The 22258-nt window shown below is 36.8% G+C and overlaps 1 protein-coding gene across 7 annotated transcripts in view; it reads left to right on the top strand.

The window, feature by feature from the left end:
* PAG1 (phosphoprotein membrane anchor with glycosphingolipid microdomains 1) overlaps positions 1 to 22258 on the top strand; it is a 249680-nt gene that overhangs the window by 187859 nt on the left and 39563 nt on the right. For all 7 annotated transcript variants that reach the window (XM_016431457.2, XM_016431458.2, XM_007486907.3 and 4 more), the window contains 4 exons: positions 9813 to 10022; positions 11862 to 11913; positions 18183 to 18279; positions 19766 to 20376. In XM_016431457.2, coding sequence (XP_016286943.2) covers positions 9898 to 10022; positions 11862 to 11913; positions 18183 to 18279; positions 19766 to 20376 — 885 coding nt within the window. In that variant the 5' untranslated portion in view covers positions 9813 to 9897. The remainder of the gene's footprint in view (positions 1 to 9812; positions 10023 to 11861; positions 11914 to 18182; positions 18280 to 19765; positions 20377 to 22258) is intronic.

Below are 22258 nucleotides of genomic sequence, written 5' to 3'. Positions count from 1 at the left end.
ATAGGAGTCATGCTGCCTATGTAAACAAGGAAGAACTACTGTTGGGATAGTCCTAATTCTATTCTTAGTTAAAGTAAAAAAAAAAAGCTAAATGCACATTGAGATATGTTCAATTCTATTCCTCTTTTTGTTAAAATCCATCAGTTTGAGGAAAAGTAGAATATTAAATTGGGAAATTTAGTTTAAAAAAATCAAACTTCCTCTTTCAGGTTATACTAGCATTCAGTGTGTAATACAGAACCTTGCACATAATAGGCCCTTAATATATGTTAGTTAACTAACTAATTGCCTGGGATATTCAAGAAATCATCCTAAATAACCTGAAAGAAGGAGATTTACCAAAATCCCCAACTCACCAGGGCAGGATATATAGGGGCTAGATTCCTTAGATACAGTGAAACCTATTCTGTAGTAAATGTGTGCCAGAGGCTCCCATAAAGTGCATGGTCTTAATTTTTATTAATTAGCTTTCTTGTCCCTTTTGATTCAATCCAATAATTTTTTAAAAAATTCAGCAGTCACTGGGTGCCATGCCAGTAATTTAAAATAAAAGTAATTCCTGCCCTCAAAGAAGTTTACATTCTCCCATAAATATTTCTTTCTACTTGTTATATTACCATTAGAAACTGTAAGAATGAAAGAATCTCCTTGGGAGTAGAGATTGCATTATACTTTGCACAAGTATTCCTTCCACATATAGGGGGTGAGCTTAGCATCCCTGAGATCTGAAAAATCCAAGTAGAATCTCTGGATCCTCCCTTCATACCAGAGAAGGAGTCTGAATTTTTTCCTTTTTCTTTAATGTGTCATTGACAGGGCCTTATTATAAAACTTGGCTAAGTATTTGGTCAGAGGTTATATAGTTTCTAAACTTTTTCGGTGTTTTCTGCTGGCCTTCATGTGTTGTCTGCAGTTTCCACAAAACTTTCCTTAAATTCTCATTTGATATTAAAACTACATGGGGAAAGTCATGCTGTGGAAAGGATATCTGTAATTACATTCCCAGAGGTTAGCATTAGAATTACACAGAGAGAGAGAGAGAGAGAGAGAGAGAGAGAGAGAGAGAGAGAGAGAGAGAGAGAGAGAGAGAGAGAGAGAGAGAGAGAGAATAAGCCTTTAATAAATGCTTGATCAGTTGCTTGAATTTGGATCACAAGAAAAGCTTTTCACAAAGAGCTGTAACTCCCAGAACCCTGTCTTGGGTGCATCACACTCTGCTGAAATACTCCAGAATGAGATTTTAAATATGTTTAATTTGATTCCAGAGCTGTCATGTTGCTAAGTAACTTGATTCATACTAATAGCCCCTGATGACTGGTAGTGATTCAGATCAAACATTTAGCAGAGTAACTGAACCCCAGAACACTTCTTCTGGGATTATTCCAAAAAGCCATACAGTCATGGGCTTCTTCCCTAAGTACTCTTGAGAGTGATTGTAGTCCCTTGTCTCTGGTTGAGGCTTTTCCTGTTCTTCCAACAGTTCTTAAGATCTGTAGTTTTCACAAGATTTCCTACTTTATTCAGATGATGGAGGTATTTATAAGAATATATTAATATTATTGATTATAGCTCACATAATTTTTATTCCTATTTACATAATGATTTTTGATTCATAAAACTTTTCTCACATCTGTGTTGTTAGGCCATTAGCACAAGTATTATGCCCATTTTACAAATAAGAAAACTGTGACCACAAAAATGTGGTTTTTCAAGACTTTGAATTGCCAAAACTGTAAAGATAATTTTAGTGTCTTGATTTTAAATCAAAAATAAGTGGTCACCATAGGAAAAATTCCCAAATATGAAATACCTAAGTCAGCTGGGTTTTATAGAGATTTTAATTAATAGGAATGAAGGAATTAGAGAAAGGAAGAAAGAGAGAGAGGCAGAGGAAATAGTAGGAAAGGGCCTAGGCCATTGGTCTAGGCCTGAGCTTTATTTTTTTTTTGTGTGTGTGAACTGGATTTATTTTTTTTTTAATTTTATAGTATTTTATTTGATCATTTCCATGCATTTTTCATTAAAGACAAAGATCATTTTCTTTTCCTCCCTCCCACCCCCCGTGGCCGACACGTGATTCCACTGGTATCATATGTGTTCTTGACTTGAACCCATTGCCATGTTGTTAGTATTTGCATCAGAGTGTTCGCTCCGAGTCTTTCCTCTGTCATGTCCCCTCAGCCATTGTAGTCAGGCAGTTGCTTTTCCTCGGTGTTTCTATTCCCTCAGTTTGTCCTCTGCTTTTGGATAGTGTTTTTTTCTCCTTGATCCCTGCAGATTGTGCAGGGACATTACACCACCACTAATGGAGAAGTCCATTATATTCGATTATACCACAGTGTGTTTGTCTCTGTGTACAATGTTCTCCTGGTTCTGCTCCTCTCGCTCTGCATCACTTCCTGGAGGTTGTTCCAGTTCACATGGAAATCCTCCACTTTATTATTCCTTTTAGCACAATAGTATTCCATCACCAACATATACCACAATTTGTTCAGCCATTCCCCAATTGATGGGCATCCCCTCGTTTTCCAGTTTTGGGCCACCACAAAGAGCGCAGCTATGAATATTCTTGTACAAGTCTTTGTGTCCATTATTTGTTTGGGGTACAGACCCAGCAGTGCTATGGCTGGGTCAAAGGGTAGACATTCTTTTGTCGCCCTTTGGGCATAGTTCCAAATTGCCCTCCAGAATGGCTGGATCAGTTCACAACTCCACCAGCAATGAATTAATGTCCCAACTTTGCCACATCCCCTCCAGCATTCATTACTTTCCTTTGCTGTCATGTTAGCCAATCTGCTAGGTGTGAGGTGATACCTCAGAGTTGTTTTGATTTGCATCTCTCTGATTATAAGAGATGTGGAGCACTTCTTCATGTGCTTATTAATAGTTTTGATTTCTTTATCTGAAAACTGTCTATCCATGTCCCTTGCCCATTTATCAATTGGGGAATGGCTTGATTTTTTGTACAATTGATTTAGCTCTTTATAAATTTGAGTAATTAAACCTTTGTCAGAGGTTTTTATGAAGATTTTTTCCCAACTTGTTGTTTTCCTTCTGATTTTAGTTACATTGCTTTTGTTTGTACAAAAGCCTTTTAATTTGATGTAGTCGAAATTATTTATTTTACATTTTGTGATTCTCTCTATGTCTTGCTTGGTTTTAAAGTCTTTCCCTTCCCAAAGGTCTGACATGTATACTATTCTGTGTTTACCCAATTTACTTATGGTTTCCTTCTTTATGTTTAAGTCTTTCACCCATTTTGAATTTATCTTGGTGTAGGGTGTGAGGTGTTGATCAATTCCTAATCTCTCCCACACTGTCTTCCAATTTTCCCAGCAGTTCTTATCAAATAGTGAATTTTTGTCCCAAGACCTGGGATCTTTGGGTTTATCGTATACTATCTGGCTGAGGTCGCTTTCCCCCAGTCTATTCCACTGATCCTCCTTTCTGTCTCTTAGCCAGTACCAAATTGTTTTGATGACCGCTGCTTTGTAATATAGTTTGAGGTCTGGGACTGCTAGGCCTAGGCCTGAGCTTTAAGAGAGACTAGTCAATCCTTAATCACTCACCACAAGATCTTGTCCCAGGCAAAACTCTAGTGTTCAGAGAGACCCTCCAGTTCAGCTCCTGAGCTCAACTACGTTCAGCCACCGAGAGACCTCCAATTCAGCTTCCTAAGCTGAACTAAGTCCAGAGGCCTCTGACCTCCTTTTAAAGAGAATTTTCTCCTATGTTACCTCCCCTAAATTTTCACATCTACCAATCACATTAGACGTTTTCCAAAGGACTGACCATTCTTAATTCACATCTTGTTATCACCTTCTCTGGGTAGACTAAAACTTCTGAGTATTTCACACCTGTTTGCTAAGGTTGTCCCTTGCAAGTTGCCTGACCTTTTAGTGATTAATTTGACCTTCATAGGTACTTAGCACCCTTTTGTATTAGATCTAAAAATAGACCTAGCTTAAGGGCTTTTGCCTCACTATAAGTATGGGTTGGGGACTTTTTCATTGTTCAGTAAGGAGTTTTACAACTTTATCTTCCCCTAAAGTATGCCTAAGTATGGGTGGAGTAATTTTAAAGTTCCCAATACATTCCTGATCAAGTACCTCCATTGTTTAAAATGGGGAATAGCCTTAAGCAAATGTTCCAAGGTAGAGTCTGAGAAATTTTAAGATTCACAATCCCCCCTGATGATCATTGGGTCCTACGCACTTCTAACTACAAATTCATGCAATATTCAATTTTCTGAGGAAATTAGAGTAGTGAGGGAGGAATCGAAAAGAAAGAAAGAAAGCAAAAGCAATGTTTTGCTAGGTGCATTGACAGAAAGCCAAATTAGGGGCAGTCCCTTTTGGCATAAATGTGTACATTTACAATAAATATTCAATCAAACTTCATTTCAATCAACCATATCCAAAGTTCATTCTTGATCTTCTTGATGTAGGTAGTGTAGGTTTTCTGGCATCTTTCTGCAGCAGTTCATTCTCTGGATTTAGAAGTTAGCAAGCTTCTTCCTTGAAAATCTTTTTCTCAAACAAAATAAAAATCTTGCATTTTTATAAAAATACAATCTCAAAAAAAAATAAAAAATCTTGAATTAAAATAATCAAAAATCTTGGATTTTAAATGTAGTATCCTCTTGCCCCCAATCACAAAGGCAGTAAGGACTCTTCTATCTGTACAGGTTGTAAGTCCTTTCACTCCATAGAAATGTTGATTCATATGTGTATCCTGTTTCCAAGGTCAAAGGAAATTGATCTAGCAGAATAACAAAAATTATAATGTATTGGTACATATGTATATGCATATATCTATAGATTTTTATATATTCTGTTGCACGCACAGAGTGGTCATTACAGTACAAACAGTGAAAAATCTTATCTTTCATTGCTAGGAAGCAGGAGAATCACAAGACATAATCACGGAGAATTGAATTCAGTTGTAGCACAGAAAGTTGTTCAGTTACATAATTTATAGGTCCTTAAAAGAAAATAGTATTGTTGACTCAAAGATCTGAGCAGAAAAACTGAACTGCCTCCTCCATCATTTCTCTCTAAAATTCTTTACAGATTAAAATAATATTTAATGATTTAAGTTTTTAGTCTTTAGCCTCAGATATTCAAATATAAATTATCCTTTTTCACCCAGAGACAATTGAGCTTAATTAAAATCTCTTGGGAAAATGTTTTCCCCCTTCTATTTTACAATTCTTCTTTAAGTACCACAGATGATGATACAATGTTAGCATTTGGTGATGACTAGATTGAGGTGGGGTACTTTCTATTAACCAGTCAATTGATTCCTGCAAATCAAGGCTGCCTTTCTGAAGAAAGATTTCAGCAATGAGGTTTTTGATCTTTATCCTAAGACAAGAATTCGTATATACTCTTCTTTGTTTTATTTAGCAGATAGTTAAAATTTAAGACTATTTAAGAACCACAAACCAAAGAATATTGTGGTTTGTTATTCAGTCATTTCAGTCACGTCCAACTCTTCAGAAATCCATTTGAGGTTTTCTTGGCAAAGATACTGGAGTAGTATGCCATTTCCTTCTCCAGCTCATTGTACAGATGAGGAAACTAAGGCAAACAGAGTTAAGTACCTTGCCCCCTGCCTCACAGAGCTAGAAAGTGTCTGAGGCCAGATTTGAGCTGTCATTTTTCAAACTCCACTCTCTGTCCCCTATCACTTGTTCCCTTATTCCTGTCCCTCTTAATACACCTTCTTGAGGTCCCACTCTAAAGCTTCCTGTTCCTTCTACTAGGCTCTCTGGAATTCTTTCTCCATGGGCAACAAACTTCCTTTCATCTCAAATCTTTTCCTACTTCTTTCATCTTCTGCCTCTGGCACCCTCATGATGGCACAGTCTCCCTGGCGAGATTTTCCAGCCCTGGTTGGTTGTACTTTGATTCATTCCTGCCAACTCCAGTGGAGATGGAGAAGTTGGAATACTCCACACTCCCCATTTGCCTCTTCCAAACTTATCCTCTAGCACTTTCACTGCTGATTGTTCCCCTTGCCTCAAGTCTGTCCCTACTATAGTCCATCTTCCTCTCAGCTGCCAAAGTGATCTTCCTAAAGGGTAAATCTGACCATTCCCACTGCCTGACCCAGTGCACTCCAGTGGCTCCCTGTCAGCTCCAAAATCAATTATAAAATCCTATTTGGTATAGAAAACTTTTCATAAATCACCCCCTTCCAATCTTCTTCCACACTTATTTGCCCCACATACTATGCAATGCAATACCACTGGCTTCCTGGCTGTTCCTTATACCTGATACTCTATCACATAACTCTGAGCACTTTCCCTGTCTCCCATGCCTGGAATTCTCTCCCCCCAAATCTATTCCCTGGATTCCTACCTAATTCCCACCTAAATGCCTACCTTCTACACAAGTTTCTCCTAATCCTTAAAAAAAAAAAACACCCTTCTGTATCTATAAAAAAGGGAACCAGCCTACTTGTACAAAAATATTTATAGCAGCATTTTTTGTGGTGACAAAGAATTGGAAATTGAGGGGATGTCCATCAATTGGGGAATGGCTAAATAAGTTGTGGTATGTGTTGGTGATGGGATACTATTGTGGTATAAGAAGTGATAAGCAAGATAATTTCAGAAAAAGTTGGAAAGATCTGTAGGAACTGATGTAGAGTAGAATAAGCAGAACTGGGAGAACATTGTACACAATCACAGCAATATTGGACCATGATTATCTATGAAAAGTTGGCTCCTCTCAGCAATGCACTGATCTGGGATAATCCTGAAAGACTTATGACAGAGAATCTTATCTACCTCCAGAGAAAAATCTATTGGAGTCATCTTTCACATCACTGTATTTTATGGTATTTGGGGATCTTGGTTATATACGAGTTTGCTCTTACAAGGATGACCAATATGGAAGTGTGCTTTGCATAACAATAAAACTAAAATTAAAAAATAAAAGATGCAAACTAAAAACAAACAAAAAGCAAACAACAACAAAAATATCCTTACCATCCATCTCTGAATCAATACTGTGCATTAGTTCCAAAGAGGAAGAGCGGTAAGGGCAACATACCCAGAGTCCCACAGCTAGGAAGTATCCGAGGCTAGATCTGAACCCAGAACCTCCTATCTCCAGTCTTGGCTCTCAATCCACTAAGCCACCTGCCACTACCCCCCACCCCCCCGCACCCATTCTTATTAATGTTAATGCTTTCCTTCCATTGGTTTTATCCAGTTATTATGTATATATCATGTTTGTACTTAGTTATTTGCAAGTTTTCTCCTCCACCAAACAGTGATATCCTTGAGAGATCTGTAACTCTTTTGTTTTTCTTTTTATCTCCTGAACAGAACATAGTTCCTTGCACATGGGACTTAATAAATGTAGTGACTGTCTAAGAAGTCACATTAGTTCACTAAGTATTAAACTTCTTAAATGTCATGGTACTGTGGAAAGTGCACACTGAACTAGGAAACAGTTTAGACTATATAGCCTTAGACAAGTCATTTCAAATTTTGGGTTCAGTTTTTCCATCTGAAAAGTAGGGAAAATAATTCCTGTCCTGTCTAATATGAGATTTTTGAGAATTAAATTAGTTGATATTTATCAAATGATTTTAATCTTTTTCTTCTCTGACACAAAGGAAATTTGGAATTTTAGGTTGAGTAAAACTATTGATTTCCAGGGTTAATATTTACATAAAATACTATGCAAAATCTTCTAAGGTTTAGAGTTTGGATAGAGCTTCTTTATGCATCTTGTCTGATTTTCTGATTTTGCAGATGAGGAAATAAAACCAAGAAAATTAAAGTGATCTTACAGTGTCAAAGAAATTTGAGTTAGATGAGACATCAGCAATCATAAAGTTCAAATGATATATGAAATGAAATTCCACAACAATGTCCATAACAAGTAATCATCCACTCTATGTTTTAAGACATATTAAGTGAAGGAACCCACTACCTTTGGAAGCAACCTATTCCATTTGGGGATAGCTCTGATTGTTAGGAAGACTTTCCTGGCATCTAGCCTAAATTACTTCTAACCCTAATTCTTCTGCCCTCTGAGCTAAACATCCCAAGTTACTTCAACTTGTATTAGATTGATTACCTAAGGTCACACAGATGATATAGTAAAGCCAGTACTCTTTAAATTTAGGTCTTTAGATTCTAAATCCAGGGATATTTCTTTTTTTTCTCTTTTTTTCTCTTTTTTTAAATTTATAAACCCTTACCTTCTGTCTTGGAGTCAATACTGTGTATTGACTCCAAGGCAGAAGAGTGGTAAGGGCTAGGCAATGGGGGTCAAGTGACTTGCCCAGGATCACACAGCTAGGAAGTGGCTGAGGCCAGATTTGAACCTAGGACCTCCCATCTCTAGGCCTGGTTCTCAATCCACTGAGCTACCCAGCTGCCCCCTCCAGTGTTATTTCTAACATACCAGATAGTCTATTTCAGGATATGATTGTCTTTGATTTATTTTTGGTGTAACAGTGATTTCATCAGTGTGGTACCACTGGTGGAAGAGCAGAAGAGCAGAAGAGCAGAAACTCCGAAACTCCTTCCAGTCCTTTCTAATACTCATTGCTTCTTGTCTTGTTTCTAAAAACCCTTTATAAACGATGTACTCTTTATATTCTTGTTCTTTTCATATAGCAGGAATCCAGTATACCACTCAACTCTCAAGACATTGTTCCTTATTTAAGATCTGCTAGCTCAATTTCCTGTCATCTTCTTGTCACACAACTCCTCAGTTATTTATTTCATACCATTTTTTGATCATAGGCATCATGCTTTAGTCAGGGGTAACATGCTGCAGCCAGATTATACCCACCATACATCTTCCTCCTGTCCTTTGGATTATTTTTTTTATCAGTTTTATTCTTCTAAAATCCTAGTGTTCTAAGATTCACACCTTTATAATATCAGCAGGAGAATGCCAACATTAAAGAAATGGAACTTTGTAGGGGTGAGCATGGTGTAACACTTTCCAATGGTCATGGCGAAGCACTATGCCATTTCCAATTTTTCTAATCCTATTCAGTTCTGCATTGTCTACAGTGCATGCCCAAAATGTAAATATTGGTGGACTAATTCAGTAAGCTTTCCATCCAGCTGAACATCAGAGTGGATAATATCTATTTTTTATCCATTCAATTTTGTTAATGTAGATGTAAAAACAAAATTCCCCATTGCTGTGGATGGAGGAGTTTTTCTAATCTTCTGAGCTTAATGCAATTAATGTCACATAGGAAAGAGTCTAAGACCTTTTGGGGAACTTAACAATCAGTAGGGAGTCTTTTTTTCTTTGCTTTTTTAGAGTTTACACAGGAATCATCATCCATTATTCCTTCTAATACCACTTATTTTATTCTGATAGAAAGGATATATGTAATCATATAAACAAAAAATTAAAGTAAAAAAGAAGTTCATTTATTTTATTCCCAATACACCTTCTTGGGGGAGAGCAAGAAAATCATGATCATTGCAGGTTGGGAAAGAATTGTGGGACAGTAAGTTATACATCTTAGCGAAATTGTATTGAATGTTTCCCTCTTCTTTGAATCAAGGAAAATTCAGAATTTTACCATGAGTAAACTGTGGATTTGCTGGTGTGTGTTTTTTGTAGTAGACTTAAGGAATTAGTTTGCCCTGTAATATTCACCTTCAAATGAAATCTTACTCTGTATTGTACACAGAAGTTACCAACTTTCCATTCCCCATAGTAGATTATTCTCTAGGGGGTCTTAACCAGGCATGAACCTTAATTGCTAGATTCTGGAACTACATTTAATATTGTTTCCCTAAAAACTTTTCATTCCAGAGAAATCTATCATTTCTGCTGCTGATGTCTGAATGCTGGAAGGACTAACCACTCAACCCTGCTGGTACCAGTTCCTGAGACCATCATGGGACCAGAAGGTAGCCTTCTGCATAGTGGACAGGTGCACATCATCATCTGGGGGAGTTTGGCAGCTGTTGCAACTTTCCTGCTCATTACCTTCCTCATCTTTCTGTGTTCCAGTTGTGAAAGGTAAACCTTAGATGAGCAAAATTTTACTGAAACCTAAACATATCATTGTTTGTTTTAGCTATTGCTGTACAACTCAGATAGCAGAAGCTCCAGTGTATTAAAATTAATCCCATTTCCTCTCAGCTGTAATGATAATGAGCCCATTTTCTTTTTCAATGGAGTGAACCATTATTCTATCACTCTTTTGACAATCATTCACACACCTGTGTGTTTGAGATTTTTCTGAATGCAATTATTTACTATTCATTTAACCTAATACTTGTAAAGATACCTTGTTATCTTCAAGTGGGTTTGGAGATTTTGAAACCTAGGTATTGTGTGAATTAAGGTGACAACTTACAGAATCATAGATCATTGCATTATTTAGTATTTAATAACTGTTTTTTGACTAACAGAAGCATGAATAGTCACCTTCAAGACAGAATAACATTCTGAAATTCTGGAACCTCAATTAGTGAATGTATTTCCTAAAGTCACAGTCAATTTTTTTAAATGAAAAGAAAGCCATTTTCACTTCAATGTATATAACACCACATTTACTTTATTGAGAAATTTTATATCACTGAAAACATGGAAATCACAGCCATTCTATACACGTCAGCTCCTCAAGAAAGACTCAAAATGAGGGGAGAAATCTTGTTTCACTCAATCTTGGGCAAAAATCTAATAAATGACATTCAAGTGCTACCTTTCTGCTCTAAACAGACCTGAAGAAAGCTGTAAAACTGGACCTTTCTGGACCAGAGAGGAATTCTAGTTCCTTCCTTATCTATATCTAACCACTTTGGGACTAGAGGCCAGAACCAGACTTCTTACTGGGGCTGGAGTAGAAGAAGCTTGAGGGCATGTTTACCTCCATCTGAAAGAGTAGTTTTTGGTAATAAGTTTGCCACCCATTAGGTGTCACTGTTCCCTTACAGATATCTTGTGGCAAGCCTACATCCTGATTCAGACCAAAACAACAGAATTCCATTGCTCCTCACCTCTGGGCACCCTTGACTGGTGGCCCTCTGAAAAGTCCTGAGACCACATAGCATTCTCCAGTTGCCTAGAGACTCAGATTTCTTTCATGGTTACTTATCCAAATTCTTTCATGGTTACTTCTCCAAATTATCCCAAACCCAAATACTTATCCAAATATCCAAAAGTGATGACTTTTCCAGCAAAGGCTTTCTATTTTGAAGCAAACTGAAGAGAAGGAAATCATCTGCATTCTTCAAACCAAGGATCTCCATGTTTAAGGCTATATGTTGCAGGGAATTTGCCAATTTGTGCTGGTAGGGGTTCCCTTTTACTGGTGTTCCCTTCACCAATGAAATCATGGGTTTAGTGCTTTACCTGTCCCTATGTGATATAGCTAGTTGCCTACATATTGTCATATATAATAGTCACATATGTATACATATATTTATATGTATATGTAATATATATTCATGTTCATACATTTTGGCTTAAATTACCTAGTTTTTTCAGGCTCAGCAACTTCTTATTGTGGCACCAACTGAGAGGACTTTCTTTTGACACTACCACCACCACTATTGACTTCATCTATAAAGACTGGCCAAAAATATTTGCAGGGACCTGTGGTACTCTTTTGTTATGCCATTGAACTTCCCTCCAACAAATGAAATGATACAATTTTTTATGGTATAATTATTTGCCTATCCCTCTTTCCTTGGGAAGCAGTCAATTCTGGAAATGAAAGAAATAGATTTTAATCAAGAATTAAAGCAAGATCTTCTGAATCCTTAGGGAGCAAAGTGTATGAAGTACTGTATTTTTAGATTTATGTGTATATAAATATGGAATATCACTAAAAGTTCATATTTAAAATTTCAGAGAAAAGAAACCAAAACAACAAAATGGTGACCACGAGAACTTGATGAATGTGGTAAGTCTCTGATTTCTTCTTTTTCAAAGCAGTTGTACATTTTAGCATGTTGCTACATGCCCAAAGCTGGATGGAAGCCAGGAAGGATGCCTAAAATTGGCTCTGCCTCTGGCATTCATTGTCCTTGGGTGAGGTTTTATGGGAATTTGTTTCTGGAAAAGTTCAGTACCATTAACTACAATTGAATGCCCATGTTGTTAGCCTAGTAATGTGGAAATCAGTGGCAGGATTTCATGTAACCACGTGAATCTGATTGTCAGTGCCCAGCCTAGTAGGTATTTAAATATTCTTGAATTTATAGCAGCACTTAATTTTTAAAATTTTATTTATTTGTTTGTTACCTTAAAATTACATAAAATTATATTTTAAAATATCCAGTTAATTCCCTCCTTCCCCTTACCACATTTGAGAAGGCATCATTTGGATCCAAGAAAATTTTAAAGGACTCATGATGAAAAATGCTCTCTACTTCTAAAGAGAGAACTGATGAATCCAAGTGCAGATCAAAGCATGCTTTTTTGCTCTATTTATTTTCTTTTGCAATATGCCTTATATGGAAATGTTAAAATTTTAACCTGGAAGTGGGAAATATTTAGTAAAATAAATAAAAATAAATTTTAAAAATAAAAAAAGCAGAGAAGGCATCATTTGACAAAAAGATAGATGTTAGGGCTTCTGCTAACCCTACTCCAATCACCTGTAAACACCATTAAGCTAATAGCACAAGGGACTTGGCTTCTAGCAAAGTCTTTGGGAGTCCTGCCCTTGTGCATGCACTTTGCTCACCCTTCCAACCCTGGGCCCTAGAGGCCTTTTGTTCTAATTAGCCTCAAGAGAGTTGGAAGCCTTGCCTAAGATTCTCCCTGCCTCCAGATATTTCCCTCAAGGGAAAGGTGCTCAAAGGACAACTCCAGAGAATTTGAGATCATCTTAGAGTGGGTTCTTTTATTTATCTTTCTTTGGATCCCCCGTACATAATAGTGTCCAGCACATAGTAGGCACTTAATAAATGCTTTCTGGACTCACTTCACAAAACTTTTGCTATTAAATAAAATATATTTACTTTGATTCATGAAACCTCCATAGCCTCCTTCCTCACACCAAGTACCTATTTCCATGAGGGAGAATCTTTAAACTTCAAACCTCTTATACAAGGCCAGTTCTGGGCCAACTCTGGAAAAAGTGAATCCAAAGTAGGAAGATTATGGGAGGTATTCTCTAGTATAACATTGTGAAAAGAGTATTATTCTCTGCCACCCCTAATATGAGGGCTTAAATTTACTCTAAGAAGGGGCAGCTAAGTGGTTCAGTGGATAGAGAGCCAGGATGTCCTGGGTTCAAATATGACCCCAGACATTTTCTAGCTATGGGACCATAGTCATGTTACTCGATCCCAGTTACTTAGTGCTTACTGTTTTTCTGCCTTGAAACAGATTCTAAGACAGAAGGTAAGGATTTTTAAAAGAAAAATAAAATAAATTCACTCTAAGATGATCTCAAATTCTCTGGAGGTTATATTTTTTCCTAATAGAATCAGTCCCCCTTACTTTAAAAACATAGAATATTAGTGTTGGAAGGCTGTAGCTAAACAGGAATTACTTCTACTGTGGAAGTAGTCCACAGTCCATAGCCAGCCAGAATCAAATTAAATGTAATTGACAAAAGCTTAATAAAATAAATAAAAATATACAGCATAGATAATGTTAATGTGTGATTTTCTAAGCCAATATATAACCAGAAGGGATCTATTTCTATTTGACAAAGCTGTCATCAAACACTCCTTTGAAAGACTTCACCTTCTCAAGGAAAAATCTGCTATTTTTCCAGGCAGCCTGAATGTCAAGAAATTCAAGGTTGCTTTTCATTTTGTTTCCTTTTTTTCCCCTTTATATCCAATATAAGCCATCCCTCTGAAAGAATCCCACATTGCCATCAGCTCTGACTGTCTTTTCAGGTCAAACAGACAATTGTAATTGTAATCCTTGTTCCACAGGAACAATTTTAAATACTAGAAGACAGTTCTGTCCCCCAGCTCCCAACACACACAGTACACACTCACTCACAAACACTTTATTGGGCCACAGCCATAATTAAAGCAGGGTGACTGGAACATTGCCTTCCTTCTGTTGATAATCTCTCATTTATCCTGTACATATCTTCTTTGCCCATAGTTATTTGCATGCTGTTTCCCCCAGTAGACTGCAGGGCTTGTCATGTGGAGATAGTTATGCACCCGAATATATCAGCAGTTCCTTGCCTCTTGTGGCATACCTTTTGGGAAAGACTTAGGGCATTACACCAGGATTTTCTCTTATCTTACATGTCATATATTACAAGACAGGAAGAGGTAAAAGAGAAGGATCAGACAGTTCACCTCATTAAGAGTAGGGAGGCAAATTATCACATGGACAAATTATAATATGGGATTTTTCATTCTGATCATTTTATGCTGATATTTGGAATAGGAAGCAGAAGGGAGACAGCATGATTTTTTAAGGAAATACTTTCAGTGTTGACAGCTTTGTTTTGACTTGTAAATTGCTTAACTTTACTACTGAGGTAATTTAAACAGAGATACACTACTGCCAATTAGTTACTTTCCTGATTATAATCATATACTCTAGGTTAATTCTTTTTAAACACAGTTTTAAACAAAATTCGCTCACAGTAGCTTTGGCACATATATAATGTACAAGTAGGATGACTATCCTGTGTAAAATAACAAAGGGATCCTGGAAGGTCATTCTTACTTCCAGATGTCCCATTTATCCTTATTTTATGTACTTTTGAGAATAAGTAAGAGTTAGAATCCAAGCTCCTTGACATCAGGGACTGGTTTTGCTTTTTATTTGTATCTCAAGCACTTATCAAAGTGTCTGGCACACAAACGAATGAGTGAAGTGAACATTCTCTTAAGTTTTTACTATGTACCAAGCACCGTGGTACTGGCTGGGGATTTAAAGAGAAAATCAGAGAGACTCAGCTCTCCAGAAGCTGACACCCTAACTGGGGAAGAAAACACAGAAAAGGAAGATAGTTAGAAAATCCTGGAGGTCCTAGGGTTGCTGTGACTGAGCCAGGCACAGGAATCTTTAATAGGTTAGGCAGATAGGTCAGGGAACCATGCTTTCGTGTAGAATATATAGAAGATAGGGGAATGGTGAAGCTTAGTGCTTCTCCATCACTCTGGAAGGGATAGAATTGATGACTTCTGTCTTATGTAAGCAATGTAAAGAGCCAAGAAGCCCAGATGGATGCTGGATCTCAGGACTAGCGGAGGGGGCAAATCCTCTCCCATCCTCAGCCTAACATCCCTTCTCCCCCAAACCATAAAATTTGTTTCCCCTTGAAAACTCAAGTAGGTTCTGAGCAGTCTTCTGTGGAAGGGATGAAGGAAAAGCAAAGTAATAAATAAAAACCTGTTGATTAATTGATTAGAGAGCTAAATTTTAGCCCTTTTTTGTTTATCATAATACTAATTTAGGTAAGATCATGGGCTCTTCTCTGAGAATCTTTTGGACTATAATAGATCTAATATGATATAAATGTTTCTGCCTAGAAGCAGAAAGGATTAATCAGATACCTTGAAAGATAATTCCAATTGACTCAGTTAATACTGAACAATTTTTAAAAGATATAATTTACTTTTCCTTTTGGGGACATCTTTTCTTTCAATTTATTATTTTTTTGAGATTCCTTTTTAAATTTTGAGTTTCAGATTCTCTCCCTGCCTCCCACTCATTGAAAAGGCAAATAATATGATATCACTTGTGCATATGAAATCATGCAAAATGTATTTCCACATTAACCATATAACACACAAAAATAAAGAGAGCAAGAAAAATCATACTTCAGTCTACACGCAGAGTTCATCAGTTCTGTCTCTGGAGATGAACAGCATGTTTTCATCATGAGTAAATTGTATTAGATCATTGTATTGATCATAGTAGCTAGGTTTTTGGCAGTTGATCATATTGCAATGTTGCTATTATTATGCATGATTCCTACCTTTTCTCACTCACATTGCATCAGTTCATATATCTTTGTTTTTCAAAAACCCTTACCTTCTGTCCCAATATCAATTTTAAGACAGAAGAGGGACAAGGGTTTGGAAATTGGGATTAAATGACTTGCCCAAGGTCACATAGCTAGGATGTATCTGAGGTCACATTTGAACCCAGATCCTCCTGATTCAATATGCTCTATTGCCTTGCTGTCCTGATTCAAACAAGTCTTGCCACATTTTTCTGAAACCATCCTCTTTTTATTTCCCATGGCACAATAGTAGTCCATCAAAATCATATACTACAACTTGTTCAACCATGTTCTAATTGATGAACAACTCAGTTTCCAATTCTTTCTCACAAAAAGAAAGCTTTTATAAATATTTTTGTACCTATAGATCCTTTTCCTTTGTCTTTTATCTCTTGGGGATACAGACCTTGTAGTGGTGTTGCCCTTTGGGCATCATTCCAGATTGTTCTCCAGAATTGCGGGACCAGTTCATTACTCTACCAACAGTTCATTAATGTACCTATTTCCCCTTAACCCCTCTAGCATTCATCATTTCTGATAGATATGAGCTAGTATATGAGAGTTGCTGTAATTTGCCTTTCTCTGACCAATGTTTAGAGCATTTTTCCATGTAATTATATGCCTTTATGTCTGTGCAGAAGCCTTGACCATGTATGAATTGAGAAATAGCTCTTATTTTTATAATAAAATTTAACTCAGATCGCTATATATTTGAGAAATGAAACTTTTATCAGAGAAACTTGCTATAAAAATTTTGGATAATTACTTTATTGTCTATGGTGCCTTTTAACAAAATGTGTATTACCTGATTATCTCTATTAATTGCGTCTAGTTTCATTTTTACATTGTCCGAGATCATGATTGCTATCCTTGCCTTTTTCCTTCAACTGAAGTATAATACATTCTACTCTGGTCCTTTATTTTAACTCTGTGTGTGTGTCTTTCTGTTTCAAATGTTTCTTTTGTATGCAACAAATTATTGGATTCTGGTTTCTAATTCATTCTGCTCACTGTTTCCATTTTTATAGATGAGCTCATCCCATTCCCATTCATAATTATAATTCCTGTGTGTTTCTCTCCATCCTGTTTTCTTGTATTTATCCTTCTCTATCTCTTTATCCTGTCCCTCCTCAAAAATCTGTTTTGCTTCTGATCACTGCCTCCTTTAATACCTTCCTTTTTATCAGCCTCAGCCTCCCTCCCCCATATCTCTTACACCAGACAGATTTCTAAATAAACTTGAGAAAATATATATACTTCCCTCTTTCAACGAAATTCTGATGTGAGTGAGGTTCAGGCATTGCCTTTATTTCTCCACTATAAAAGTTTTTCCTCACATCTTTCTTTTATGCAAGAAAATTTTCCCCATCCTACTTTTCCCTTCTTCTCCTGGTACATCCCTCTCTTTTATCCCTACATTTTTTTAGATCATTCTAACATAATTGATTCACATTGTAAATTTTAAAAATTGATATTCAACACTCCAAGTATTATATTTAATAATATTTATTAATATTTAACTTGAAGCAAAGGGAAAGTAAAAGGCTAGAAAAACCAAGAGAGCCCACAAGCTTTCCACATGGAAAAAAGAGAAAAAGGGAGGAGCCATACCCACTATATACAAACAACATAATGATGCATATACAGGAAAGGGAAAAAGGGAATTTTGGGATGAGGAAAGAATGCTGGGAGACGAAGTCCAAAAGATAGAAAATTTCCACTTATACAACATCCATGTCCTCTATGACTCTTTCCTTGTCCCAATGATGATGAAGTGCTTAGGAGGTACATGTATCATCTTCCCATGTAGGTTCCTTTGAGATGCTCTGTCATCTTTTTCTACCAGTTGTCAGACCCCATTACTGTCCCTGGGCCAAGCGCTCCTGAAGCAGCTGCTATGGCTGCCTCCAACCACTGGTTCTCCTGCTCCTCTTTTGGCCTGTATCTACCCTCCTCTCCTACAGACCTTCTACAGAACAATGGCTCCTTCTGACCTTGATTTAGCTCTGCTGCTCCAAAATTGTATTTGAGGCATTATTTTAAAGCTTTTTGGAGGGGAATGTTGGGAGAATTCAGCTGGGTTTCAACCTGTACTCCACCATCTTCAAGATGTAATTTTCTATTATTACATATTTCATATAGGTTGTTGAGATTTTTTTAAAAAGTAATTTTCTCTCCTTTGTTTCAGTACAGAATGTATTTCTTAGCTATATTATGTGTTCATTTTTGTGCAGCCTTCAGATAAGGAGATGTTCAGCCATTCGGTCACTAGTCTGGGCACTGAACTTCCTGCTAGCAGTGAACAAAATGGGGGCCTTACCAATGGAGATAGTAAGTTCTGCTGAGTTTTCCAATATGTAAAAATCCTACCATACACACTTTCTCATGTTCTGAACTGAATGGATATTCAGAGGCTTAAGTGATATTGTTTAAATTTAGCTGTTATCAGTTTATTCATTTTGTGAGCCAGTTTTATGAAGTCAGTCTCATTGAGTTGCAACTATTAAGTTTCCTTCTGGCTGTGATATTCCTTGGTTCTATGGCTCCAAGTTATAATTTACTTTCTCTGACAGTATAATCTGAATTACCTTTATCTTACTCCTCTTGGCAGCTAACACAGGGATTATCATATAGAAGGCCCTTGATAAATGTTTGTTGAATTGAATTAGGTACATAACGATCCTCACTGAAGTTCTGTTTGCACTAGAGGATAAATATTTATAATATCTTCCAACTTAGTGTAATCTAAACACTTAAAATACATGTGGTATTTCATATTGAAAAAAAAAAAACTAGTTATCTGGTCCATACCATCATACTTTATAAAGACATTCCCAATAAAGTGAAAAACATTGGTTTAATAGCTTGCATGAGATCTTACAACATTAACAATTCATTGGCAAACGGATATTTTTAGAATTCAAATCTTATCAGGACTGACATGCTGGGATGGGAAAAATCTAAAAAAAAAAAAGAGGGAAAAATTAAAGAAAAAGAAAGAAAAAAGAGTTTTAAAAAGCCCTATGCTTATGAGTGGCATCACTTCTAACATTAGTGAGCTGGCTATATTGATCATAAAAATAAAAGTACCTCCAGTAATGTATAGTTGATCACAAATAATTTCATAATTTCCATACCAAAAATATTTGGTATTCTGCCTAGGTAACATGAAGGAAATGACCTTATATTTAACTTCTGAAAATTGCCATTGGTTGTCTTATCCCCAATAACCTAAAGGGACCAGTAGAGTTAGCAAATGAAGAACTAAGTGGCAGCTCACTGGGGATTAGAATAAGAATCCTTATTTTTCCCATAAATGACACAAAAGGTGGCTTTGTGAGTTTTTGGTAAAACAGTGTTATAGCCACACTGAAATACAGAAACCGATCAGTGCTGTTTGGAATGAAAGGCATGTACGACTGTGTAATGCTAATGCAGTGAAGGAATATTCTTCTAAAGCAAGTTGCATCTCTTTTTCAGAGAAGTAGCATTGGAGATAAAATTTAAGTTCTGTTGAAGAAATTAATTTAAAACCCAAAGTCATCATGGGTGAAGTTATTACAACTAAGTAGATTTCTTAAAGTGCTACAATTTAAATTCAAAAGAGATACTAGTTCATTTCTTTCCAGATTATGAGTAAAATAATAAGAATCCTTAGTCCATAATCATGTCTATAATTTTCTGTTTAAAGTCAAAGAAGATGAATCATTATGATTTTTTCTCATGTTACTACATAGTAAATCTCACAGTTTAATGCTTTAGGGGTGATTGAACCTCTTGCTTTAATTCTTTCTTTTCCCTCCTGTTGCTGTTGCAGTTCTTTCAGAAGACAGTACTGTGACATGCATGCAACATTATGAAGAAGTACAGACTTCTGTTTCTGACCTTTTGGATTCCCAGGACAGTTCAGGAAAGTCATCAAAATGTCATCAGAGCCGGGAATTACCCAGAATTCCTCCCAATGACACCTTGGATACCATCCTTACCACAAGAAATGTGGACAATGACCAGGGTCTTGGGATGGAGGGACCATATGAAGTTCTCAAAGATAGTTCCTCACAGGAAAACATGGTGGAAGATTGTCTGTATGAAACTGTGAAGGAAATAAAGGAAGTGGGAACAGCGGCCAACCTAGAAAAAAGCCAAAATGGAAGACCAAATTCTGTAACTGCCCTTAAAGAGATTCAGGGCTCTAAACCTATGAACAAAGCTGAGTCTGCAGAATATGCCTCTGTGGACCGAAATAAAAAAAGTCGACAGAGTGTCAATGCAGAGAGTATCCTTGGAAATTCTTTAGATGTAGAGGACGAAGCCCCGCCACCTGTCCCCGTAAAACTACTTGATGAAAATGAAAATGTACAGGATAAAGCAGATGGGGAGGCAGCAAATACAGGGGCCACAGAGAGCACAGAGAGTCAAATCAACAAGGTAAGCTGGCTCTTAATATTCTTTTTTTTTTAACATTATTTTATTTGGTTGTTTCCATACATTATTCACTGGAAACAAAGATCATTTACTTTTCCTCCCCTCCCCCCCCCAACCTTTCCCTCTCCCATAGCCGACGCAGGATTCCACTGGTTATCACATGTGTTCTTGACTCGAACCCATTTCCCTGTTGTTGGAATTTGCATTATAGTGTTCATTTAGAGTCTCTCCTCAGTCATATCCCCTCCAACCCTGTAGTCAAGCAGCTGCTTTTCATCAGTGTTTTTACTCCCACAGTTTATCCTCTGCTTGTGGGTAGTATTTTTTAGATCCCTGCAGATTGTTCAGGGACATTGCATTGATACTAATGGAGAAGTCCATCACCTTTGATTATACCACAATGTATCATCTGTGTACAATGTTTTTTTGGTTCTGCTCCTTTCGCTTTGCATCACTTCCTGGAGGTTGTTCCAGTCTCCATGGAATTCCTCCACTTTATTATTCCTTTTAGCACAATAGTATTCCATCACCAACATATACCACATTTTGTTCCGCCATTCCCCAATTGATGGGCATCCCCTTGTTTTCCAGTTTTTGGCCACCATCTTAATATTCTTATAGCTCAAAAAAGGATAAAAACTACTTAAGTGTGCAAAGTTGACCCCGACTTAGGTGTGATCCTTTTAAAAATTTTATTCTAGGTTAAGTACCATGTAACACTGCTGGGTGCTTTCAGCTTGCATGTCTCTTTGGGAAATTTCCCCCTAAATGTTCATGCTATTTGAATGGTGAAGGCTGTTATGATGAGGTAGATTTTTTTTCTTTTCACATTACCAGAATGATAATTTCTGTTTGTAAATCACCTCTATCAAACCTTTTATTTTTTTCTTTCTGATTCAATTTTCACATCATGTCTGGCTGGAGGAAAATGTTATTTTTCCCATCTTAGAGATTAAGAAACAGAGGTAAAGAAGTTAGTTTATTTGCCCAAAATTAAAAGATCAGGGGCTATCCCATGATTGGCCCTGAGCTCCACAAGGATCATCATGTTTTGTCCCTCAGAGTTTTCAGGGAGAGACAGACACAAGAAATACAATTCCATGATGCATATCCTGTAAATAAACAACACATGCCTATGAAAATATGTTAACAATAATAATAAATGAAATTATATACATATATATATATATAAAACATGAAGTTTTTCAAAGCACTTTACATACATCATCACATTTGAGCCTCAGAACAGTGATGCAAGGTGGTTAGTATAGATATTATTATTCCCCATTTTACAGATGAGAAAACTGAGGATCTAAGAGGCTAGGTGATTTCCCATGGTCACACAGATCAGAAGTAGGATTTGAACCCAGTTCTCATCTAGATACCCATTCAGTTCTCTTTTTCTACATTTCTACACCTTTGCAAATCTTGAAGTACTATAACTATGAGTAATAGCTATAGTAGTTATTATACAACATTGCCTCTTTATGTAACAAAAGTATAAAAACTTAATCACTTTTCCACTAAAAGAATTCTCACTGTGGAGCCTCAGTGTGATGTGGATTGGAAAGGGGTTTAGGGTGACTATAAACTTTGATAGGTCCATCCTAACTGGTAAGGCTTCTAGTATAGGTCCATGACTGTATAGCTCTTGTCCAATGAGCAGCTTTTCTAAGGTCATTTGGGTTCTTCAATCCAGTTTGGTAAACATAAAGCACCTACTATGTGCCAGGCACTGTGCTAAGTGCTGGGAATGCAATTAATAAAAAGAAGGAGTCCCTATCCTGTAAGGAGAAAGTGAAGTGGGGTAGAAGGGAAGAAGAAGAACAATGGCTTCCCAATTTGGGGTCACTTGTGCAGTAGAGTTGAAATCAGATAAGGCATC

This window comes from Monodelphis domestica, chromosome 3 (genome assembly GCF_027887165.1).
Source record: "Monodelphis domestica isolate mMonDom1 chromosome 3, mMonDom1.pri, whole genome shotgun sequence".
In the NCBI taxonomy this organism is placed as follows: domain Eukaryota; kingdom Metazoa; phylum Chordata; class Mammalia; order Didelphimorphia; family Didelphidae; genus Monodelphis; species Monodelphis domestica.
The sequence above is the reverse complement of the archived record's forward strand: the minus strand, read 5'-3'. Positions and strand labels throughout refer to the sequence as shown.